Source organism: Solea senegalensis, linkage group LG11 (assembly GCF_019176455.1).
Source record: "Solea senegalensis isolate Sse05_10M linkage group LG11, IFAPA_SoseM_1, whole genome shotgun sequence".
Taxonomy (NCBI): Eukaryota; Metazoa; Chordata; class Actinopteri; order Pleuronectiformes; family Soleidae; genus Solea; species Solea senegalensis.
This window is the reverse complement of record NC_058031.1, coordinates 24,553,166-24,563,349: the sequence shown is the minus strand read 5'-3', so window position 1 is coordinate 24,563,349 and position 10,184 is coordinate 24,553,166. Positions and strand designations below refer to the sequence as shown.

The 10,184-nt window shown below is 42.7% G+C and overlaps 1 protein-coding gene and 1 long non-coding RNA gene across 2 annotated transcripts; one reads left to right on the top strand and one right to left on the bottom strand.

The window, feature by feature from the left end:
- The first annotated feature begins 471 nt into the window (after window positions 1–471).
- LOC122776881 (NLR family CARD domain-containing protein 3-like) lies at window positions 472–7,858 on the top strand. The gene is made up of 6 exons (XM_044037642.1): window positions 472–578; window positions 2,601–2,720; window positions 3,836–4,029; window positions 4,467–6,324; window positions 6,952–6,972; window positions 7,852–7,858. The coding sequence occupies exons 1-6, from the start codon at window positions 559–561 to the stop codon at window positions 7,856–7,858; spliced, it is 2,220 nt and encodes a 739-aa protein (XP_043893577.1). The 5' UTR covers window positions 472–558.
- A 123-nt stretch (window positions 7,859–7,981) lies between these two features.
- LOC122777335 lies at window positions 7,982–9,777 on the bottom strand. Its single transcript, XR_006361311.1, has 2 exons — window positions 8,119–9,777; window positions 7,982–8,038 (listed from the first exon to the last, which is right to left on the bottom strand). It is a non-coding gene; the product is annotated as an uncharacterized LOC122777335 (long non-coding RNA).
- Between the last annotated feature and the right edge of the window lie 407 nt (window positions 9,778–10,184).

Here is a 10,184-nt window from a genome sequence, read left to right as displayed (position 1 = left end):
TAGCCTAGCACCATCTACTGGCACAAATATGTAAGTGACATGAACAGCAGGTTTCATAAAACACCTTCTCTGACAGAAAACTCCTGATGTGTTACAGTTTTCTCTCGTGTGATCACTGGACTGAACACAGATCCACATCAGACGTCCTCCAGGAAACATGAAGGAGATTTTCCACTCAAACTGAGAGGTAACTCTTTAAAGTGCTTTCAATATGATGCTTTGAGTGGAGCAGTGATAAGTCAGTGAGGAGCTCATTTGCACAAACTCATGACAACAACAAAGAGAAGACGTGCTTTTTATATATGAGGTTTACACTTTACAGTAGAAAACAAGTTATTCTCTGTAAATCTGTATATTGGGACGGTTTATACATTCAGTCCGTCTGTAATGATCTGATGTGTGTGTTTGTGTGTGTGTCTGTGTTTCTGTGTGTGTGTGTTTGTGTGTGTTTCTCAGAATGACTGAAGTCCAGCAGATGAGTGGTTGTGTGGAGGAAGACGAGGACAGAGCAGAGTCTCCAGGACCCAGCGGTCTGTCTGTGAAGAGTAAGAAGTAACGATGGGATCCTCACAGACAAAGTAAGAGACAGTGTGTCCAGTGAAGCGTGTTAGCTGAAGATCATTTCAGGTGGCATTAATGCACCTTTCAGCTTTTTTACCAACTGTCATAAAAATTTTTCTTGTGAAAAACTTGCAATCAATGCACTGACAACAAGAGAACAACACACTTGGTTGTGCGCTAAACACAAACTCTAAATGCTGACTGTACCTGTAGAGCAGTGGTCCCCAACCCCCGGGGCACACAGAAAGAATACATAACTTACATTCTTTCCGTTTTATTTATTATCAGATTCTGAACAATGTTTTATTTTGAAAAATGACCGGATTCTCTCGCCACATCTGTCTGTGTCTCACTCTGACACATGTCAGGATGCTTGCCTCGGTCACACATCACGGTCGAAGAAGAAGATCAACTGCTGGAGATCACAAAGTGACGGTGGCATTAAAAGTATGTTTGAGACAATAACTCTGTTGTGGATTAAAGTCATGGCAGAAAACCCTGAGATCTATGGTAAGCCCTTTTAACATTAAAGGAGACATATTATACACTATTTCCCAAGTTAAAATAGTTCCCTGGTGTCCTAATGAACATGTCTGTGACATGCTTTGGTCAAAGTACCATAAGGATGAAGCACCATAGCAGTTCAATAACCCTGCTAAACCCGCCCCTTCCAGAACGCTTGTGTAGCATGTACGCTACCCTAGTAAAGCACAGTTAGCATGAACAGATAGCTATTATTTAGATATGTTATAGGTTCAGAAGACTAAGTTTGGGCTAGGTTCAGAAGACTAAGTCTGACTCTAGGAGTGGAGAGGAAGACACAGAGCGAAGTTTAGTTTTGGTGACACCATATAATTGTGAACCATAACCATATAAATATTTAACAACAAAAACACAAATGGCCATTCATACAAAACACAGTATGTACAGTTCATACTATATATACATATTGACAGTAACTAAATTTAGAGAAAAGGTCTGTATTGAGGGGTGAATGTAGGTAGTGTATATGTGGGCTGTTAATGGATTGCAAGGGGCAGAAAAAGAGGAGCGGCTGCAGCAAGGAGCCTCCTACCAGCTTGACCAGAGCAGTGGAGGTTCAGTTAATCCTTCCAACAGCCTTCAAGCTTTGAGCCCAGACTATACCCTCTAGCTCGCCATCAACCAAGCCTGTATGAAAAACAGGTCCTATTAAATATCTCATGTGCACACAATAATCACAATACATATCAGTATATCAATCAAGTTCAACATTGTACAATATAATCAAATCAATATAAATAAATAACAATATTTGTTATATTTAAATATTTATCAGTCATTCCAGTAGCACCAAACAACTTAACATGCTTAACGTTTCCTGTGGTAGGACATATTCAAAGAACTAGGCATATGCCGCAACAGGTAGCGGCTAGGCTAAGCTAATATCATATGATTAGCGTAAGCTCAACTCAACAATTCCGTGACTTAATCAGAGCTAACACTCCGAATTGGGTCATCAGCGGCTCCGGTAGTCGGCTCCTATGTTTCAACTTTATGTTACTTTATTGCATTTAGTTTCAGAGGCCGTTTCTCAATATCCATACTTGTGCGTACTTGCGTACTCCCGTACTTGTGAAAACCCCATCAGCCTCAGTCCAAGTTCTTATCCAATTATCAAGTAAGCGAACAGCGAGGACGGTGGAGTAAATTTAATAATGCTTTCATTATGAGCGAATGTCTTATTATTACTGTTCTAAAAACATATATATTCTATCACCTTGCTGGCAGCTGTGCCTCAGCTACACACTGTGTTTAAAACAAGGTGAGGTCGTGGGCCATGTTTGTATTATAACATGATATTTAAGTGGGGGGACCGCATGTAATCGATTAAGGGGCCGCATATGGCCCGCGGGCCGCAAGTTTGGCACCTGTGCTGTAGAGGATCAATCTTTACACAAAGATCAGCGACCACAGGCTGTAAACCTGAAATCTGCTTTGTGATCAAAGTGTCTAAACAAAGACCATCATCAGTGATCATGTGATGTTTGTGTTTGCAGAGGTCAGAACCAGAGACAGAGAGCAGAGTCTCCAGGACCCAGCGGTCTGTCTGTGAAGAGTGACTGGTCTATGGACCAACCTTTACACTTCAGTCATGAACCTGGAGCCTCAGAGACAAAGTAAGAGACTCAATAAATAATGCTCTCAAATCAATATGATATGCTCTTGAATTAAGATAAGAAATAACCTCCATCTGTTGGAGGGAAACATCTTTGACTGGACTTTTGTGAAGGAAGAAGAACTAAATGTGTGTGTGAGCAACAGACTGAACTGAACTGATTCAGAATCTGATGAAACTGATCAATGAGTCAAACCATTGACGAGTCAGAGAGGGTGTGAGGATGAGCCTCAGGGTTAGACCTTTACAACAGTCCATGAGAACCACTGTGAGACAAAGCTGTAAGGATGTCTTCACAGAGACATGTCCACCTGTCCCTGACATGTCAGTTCTGACATGTAAAGAAATGTCTTCATGTCCACCTGTCCCATGTTAGCTTCACATGTCCAGGCGTGTCAGTGATAAAAGTAATATAAAAATGTCTTCAGAAACATGTCCACCTGTCCCGACGTGTCATAAATAAAGTCACGTCCACAGGCGTGTGTCAGTGATAAGTAATATAAAAAAATGTCTTCACAGACATTCATGTCCCCGGCGATGCCGTGATAAAAATGTCTTCACAGAGACATGTCCACCTGTCCCGGCAGGTGATAAAAATGTCTTCACAGAGACATGTCCACCTGTCCCTGGCGTGTCAGTGATAAAAGTAATATAAAGAAATGTCTTCACAGAAACATGTCCACCTGTCATGTCCATAAAAGAAATGTCTTCACAGTGTCCACGTCTTCAGAACATGTGATGATAAAAATGTCTTCACAGAGACATGTCCACCTATCCCCATTGTAATAAAAATGTCTTCACAGAGACATGTCACCTGTCGTGTGTGATATCTTCACAGAGATGTCCACCTGTCGGCGTAATAGAAAGAAATGTCTTCACAGAGACATGTCCACCTGTCTGGATGTTAGTAATAAAAAATGTCTTCACAGAACATGTCCACCTGTCCCTGGCGTGTTAAGTATAAAAAAATGTCTTCACAGTCCACCTGTCTAATGTGTCTAGTGTCACCTGTCCCTGAAGAAACCTGTCCCTGACGTGTTAGTGATAAAGAAATGTCTCCACAGACACATGTCCACCTGTCCCTGACACGTTAGTAATAAAGAAATGTCTTCACAGAGACAAGTTTGCTGTTTCTGTGGACAAGCAGACGTCCCGCTGTCCTCTGTGTCAGGACGTCTTGAAGGATCCAGTCTTCACCAGCTGCGGTCACTGGTCCTGCAGACGCTGCATCTCCTCATACCGGGACCAGTCTGGTCCACCAGGAGACTCCTGCTGTCCCCAGTGTGGACAGAGACCCAGACCAGGACCAGGTAAAGAGCATGAGACCAAACAGATCATTCACATTTGTTCTTCATCACTTTCACTTTCATAAACACAGACCAACAAACTTTTAAAATGAAAGAACAAGAGAAAAATGTTTCAAGGTGAAATCTGTTCCTCATGTTAATGAAAGTGATAATGAAGGTGATTCAGTTTAATCCTCTGCTGCCCCCTACAGGTTCAACACAGGATTGTTTACACTCATTTTCCAGCTTTTCTATTATTGTTGTTGTTTTCTATGCAGATGACACACTTTCCTTCACAGTCATCACCGTTATTCTAGAATGATTCTGTCTTTCAGAATACAATATCACATAAAGACGTGACACTGTCAGGGTTTTTTTATTAAAACACTTTTTTAGTTTTTCTGTGGCTGATGAAAATAATCCTCAGCTGCTCAGATTCTTTGTCGCTTGTCTTTCAGCAGATCTACTTCTGCAGAAGGTTCTAGATGAACATAAAATCAGTCTGAGGAGCAGATTTGAACATGTGACTGAAGGAACTGAAGGAACAGGAAGTAGAACCCTCCTGAACAGGATCTTCACTGAGCTCTACATCACAGAGGGACAGAGTGAAGAGGTCAATACTCAACATGAGGTGATGCAGCTGGAGACGACCTCCAAGAAGAAGATGGTCCAGGACACTCCCATCAAGTGCTGCGACATCTTTAAAGCCTTACCTGACCAGCAGGGGAGCATCAGAGTCGTCCTGACCAATGGCGTCGCTGGTGTTGGAAAAACCTTCTCGGTGCAGAAGTTCACTCTGGACTGGGCCGAGGGTTTGGAAAACCAGGATGTGAATCTGCTGATTGTGCTCTCGTTCAGGGAGCTGAACCTGATCAGAGATCAGCAGCACAGTCTTCTCACGCTGCTCCATGTTTTCTATCCAACATTAGAGAAGGTCAGAGCAGAGGAGCTCGCTGTCTGTAAACCTTTGTTCATCTTTGACGGCCTGGATGAAAGCAGACTCTCACTGGACTTCAGCAGCAGGACGCTGGTTTCTGACGTCACACACAGGTCATCAGTCAACATGCTGCTGACCAACCTCATCCAGGGGAATCTGCTCCCCTCGGCTCTCATCTGGATAACTTCTCGACCTGCAGCGGCCAATCAGATCCCTCCTACATGTGTTGCCAGGGTAACAGAAGTACGAGGCTTCACTGACGACCAGAAGGACGAGTACTTCAGGAAGAGATCCAGAACTGCAGATCTGTCCAGCAGAATCATCTCACACATCAAGACGTCCAGGAGCCTCCACATCATGTGTCAAGTCCCAGTATTCTGCTGGATCAGTGCTACCGTTCTGGAGCACATGTTGACCACAGAGCAGAGAGGAGAGCTGCCCAAGACCCTGACAGACCTGTACTCACACTTCCTGCTGGTTCAGACCAAGAGGAAGAAGAACAAGTACGATAAAGGACGTGAGACGAGTCCACAGGAGCTGATGAAGGCCGACAGGGACTTTCTTCTGAAGCTGGGGAGGCTGGCCTTTAAACAGCTGCAGAAAGGAGACATCATGTTCTACCAAGAAGACCTGGAGCGGTGTGGTCTAAGTGTGACAGAGTCCTCGGTGTACTCAGGAGTTTGTACAGAGATCTTCAGAAGAGAGAGCGTGATCTTCCAGAAATCAGTCTACTGCTTTGTTCATCTGAGCGTTCAGGAGTTTCTGGCTGCAGTCTACATGTTCCACGGTTTCACCAACAGGAAGACAGAGGTACTGCAGGACTTCTTCAGAAAAAAAGACAGTACGAAAAAGTCACTGAAAGAGTTCCTGCAGGGCTTCTTCAGAAAAAAAGTTGATGATGATGATGGTGGTGGTTACTCTTCTCTGGATGTGTTCCTGAAAGCAGCCATGAAGAAATCCCTTCAAAGTCAAAATGGTCACCTTGACCTGTTTGTTCGCTTCCTTCATGGACTCTGTCTGGAGTCCAACCACAGAATCTTAGGCGGTCTGCTGGGTCAGACTCAGAACAGTCCAGAAATCATCCAGAGGGTCATTGAGAACATGAAGAAGAGGAACACAGAGAACATCTCACCTGACAGAAGCATCAACATCTTCCACTGTCTGACAGAGATGAACGACCAATCAGTGCATCAGGAGATCAAAGAGTTAATGAAGTCAAAGAACAGAGAACAGGAACTCTCTGCGATCCACTGCTCAGCTCTGGCCTACATGCTGCAGATGTCTGAGGAGGTTCTGGATGAGTTGGACCTGAGCAAGTACAGAACATCAGACCAGGGGAAACAGAGACTGATTCCAGCTGTGAGGAACTGCAGGAAGGCTGAGTGAGTTCAGACATGATCAATAACATCATCAGTCAGTGATGATTCATGGTTTGGTTTATCAAATACACACAGAAGTCAGTTCTTCTCATTCTTCTCAGTTCGTTTCTGGAGATGATGAAATTGAAGATTTGTCAGCTGGTTGTGATTCTTGTTTTGAACTGAATAAAAACACCAAATCACAACATTCTCTCAAGTCTCTGTTCATGTTAAGACAGAAAGACAAGAGAAACCAACAGTTCACACAATGAACAAACACTAGGGGGCAGTGGAGAGAAAATCTGTGACAGAACCAGACTCAAACATGTGCAGCATCTGCCTCGACCGGTTGTGGTGAAAGGACAAAATGGAGGACAGAGGAGAGGAGGGGGAGAGAAAGTGAAAGAGGGAGGTGAGGTAGAGACAGAAGAGAGACCAGGAGCAGAAATATAACAGTTGTGTCAGCTTCTAAGTTTAAACAGGACTTATGACATTTATATACAACTACAATGTTATTGATGTTCTATTAATGAGACATAAACATTAGACTGATATCAACTTTAATTATAGTATCATATTAATAATAATAACAATACTACTGGTTTCAAGCAGCAACTTTGTCTAAAGTCTCATCTTTTATTCTTTATTCAGGTTGAGGGGCTGCAGTTTGACAGAGATCAGCTGTTCTTCTCTGGTCTCAGCTCTGAAGTCCAACTCCTCACACCTGAGAGACCTGGACCTGAGTAAGAACAAGCTGCAGGATTCAGGAGTGAAGCTGCTGTGTTCTGGACTGGAGAGTCCACATTGTAGACTGGAGACTCTGGGGTGAGTTCACTGACTCTCTGTTACTGTTGTAAATGTCAGATGTTTCATCCACAACTGAAAGTCATTCATGTTGTCACATGAGTTGAATCAGTGATGGTTGTTCCATGTTTCCACTTTTTCTTCCCTCAGATGTAGAATCAGGATCTTTTCACAGCTGACGTGTTTTTTGTTTTCTAAAGTGTTTCAGTCGCTGTAGTTTTCACGTCAGTCGCAGCTTTGACCTTTTCTGACTGAACTTGATGTTTTTCACTTTCTCCTCTGACACGTTCACATGTAGCCAATTAGGATTGAGCCGGGATATGGTGGTTATCCTGGCTGAATTTAGCCTCAAGTCGGTTGCATGAAAGCAGCTCAAACTTAACCCGGCCAAGTCGCTATGGTGATTTATTCTCTGCAGCTAGCCTGCTCCAGACCAGGCTAACAGCCAGGCTAAGATTAATCCTAGTGATTCACCTGTATTTTCACCGTCAATCCCGTGAGGAATTAATGTGTTTTACTGCATGTCCATGGTCTTTCTAGGTATGTTGCGTCATTTTAATTATCCTGTATTAAAATATTACATATATGGTCATTTCTCATTTCATTTAAATCTGTTGGCTGTTTGTAATTGCAGCAGTCTTTTTATATTGATTCAAGTGGTAGTATTATTACTCCGGCCAAGTGTTATATTGCTATGCTAATGAAGACTGCTTGTCAGAGGTTTCATAAATATGTGTTTTATTGCAGTAATTGAGATTACAAAACACAGCTTTTTTGGAGGATGTACTGGATGAGGAAGCCCTAATCCTCAGACGAGCATTTAGGCATGAAAGCGTCTTCTCTTTTACATTCATGAAAAAGGGAGGACACCACAATGTTTTCTGGTTGAATTGTTTTTATTTGGCTGTCCTCATTTGTCTTGGTTGCTTGGATCCTGGAATAGAGAGAGCAAAAGCAACAAAGATTAAAACACTGTATTGCAGTTATGGTTACTGTCTGCACTGAAATACTCACTTCTCTTTGTAGTTTCTGGATTTTCTAATCCGGTTTCCTGAGTGTCAGGCGTCTAATCTCAATGTCCAGCTCCATTTCTTGGAGCTTTCTCTTCTTGAGTGTGATTTTCACATCTGCCAGCTCTATCTGTCTCTCCGGCTGCTTTACATATAGTGTTCTGACAGTTTGTGACGTCTGTAAAAGAAATGTCAATTAGCACAGCAGGATTTGTGCATAATGTAGATTTACTTTGGCCAACACTCACCATGTTACCAGGCTGCTTAGGAGACTGTGCAGCATCTGGGTCCTGTTACACATGTTTTCTATTCTCACCACATCACTGACTTCATATCCTTTATGGACTAAATAAGCAGGATATTTCCGTAAAATTGACATATCACAAGCCTTCTGGAGTCCAGTGACACAGTCTCCTCATCTGCAGAAGTGAATTCTGCAGCTGCAGATGTGCCTTCCCCCTGCCATATACATACATGTATTGAGAGAACTTGAATTAAGATTTCACAGGACATACCAAGCCTGTGATTTCAATACAATGTACTAACTGGATCATCTTCTGTTGGCCCTAGAAGTGTAAGTGTGTTCCCAGACACTGCAAGGAAATCCAAAGTCAGACAGTATCATATATTTATTTGATTGTGTTCCATGTGCAGTAGTACTGCAATATGTACCTTGTATGAAGCGGACAGTTTCTGTGGCTGGGACAGAGTCTGTTACTGTCCCTCCCTGGATCTCCTCCATCACTGGCCTCCCTTTATTTAAATGGAGTGCCAGCTCCTCCGCTGGGGTCATATCCTGGCTTGGTGGGCCGCCCCCTGGGCCAGTTCTATTGGATTTTTTTTTACTGCTACAATCATACAGACATTCATCATATCAGCAGACACCTAAACTATTCACCTCATTTGTTCACTGTTATCTACTTTAAAGTCACTTAGCAGCCTGCAAAATGTTCGGATATTTAATTTGAACTTGCTTCCAGGTCCTTTTATGGCCAGACAAGTTTGTTCTTTATGAAGGATAGAAAGATAAAATAGATAAAAACGTATAATGAGAAAAATAGATGAAATGACACACATTGTGGATAATTGTTTGCACTTAATCATACTCTACATTTCCTGAGTAACTTGAAAAGTAACTCCTTTAGTCCTTTAATTGTAGCCTAATTATGACAGTTCCAGTGGAGCACTGTTTATTAATTGGACAGTTTTGGACTACGCATTAAGCCGGTCCGCTATTTTCTCACGTTCTTTGATTATGGCATTAGTATTGCCTTTTTTTTACATATGGACTCTTTCACCTCTTCTTAGAACTCCATCAGGAGATGTTGTTTGGCTGCCGTAAAGCATGACGCACGACTTTTGTCCATGTTCTCATCGGTGATTCTGTGAGCGATCGCGAGGTCTATTTAAGTATGCCATGAACACGCACTTATCCCAACTATCTTCACCTGGCTTAACTTAGCCGCGCCTTTTCATCCTGGTTCGGCAAACATGCAACCAATTAAGCCAGGATGCGCCAAGCAGACTAGTTCAAGCCGCGCTTGCTCAATTATGCTGGATTTCTTTATTCTAGTTTTGTGCAATACCCCCCAGGGGGTTATTCCATTAAGAAGGCTAAAGGCAAAGCCAAGCTTAAATGGCCAAGTCTGGCCATTGTTAATTTCCCCGAGGGAACCTCCCAAAGGGATTAATAAAGTCGTCTGTCTGTCTGTCTGTCTGTCTGGCTAATATGAGTGAGAGTTCGGTTCCATCAAAGAGGCTGAGATTAGCCCCAACTCAGTAACCATGGAAACTATGACTCTGGCTAAGCCTTAACCATGGCTAAGCCATAACTGTGGCTCAGGTTTCCGTTCCATCAATCTGAGCCTCAACCCTATTCCACCAAGGTGGCTAATGTGAATGCCAGCCATGTAACCATGGTAACTTATGCTGCTGGGCAAACCTGGTCTGTAGCAGGCTAAAAGTGAAGCTTAGCACCATCTATGATCAAAGAATGTCCAATAGACAGAAACAGAGACACACAACTGTCATGGAATGATAAAATAATATGTAAAACATAAAATATATAAT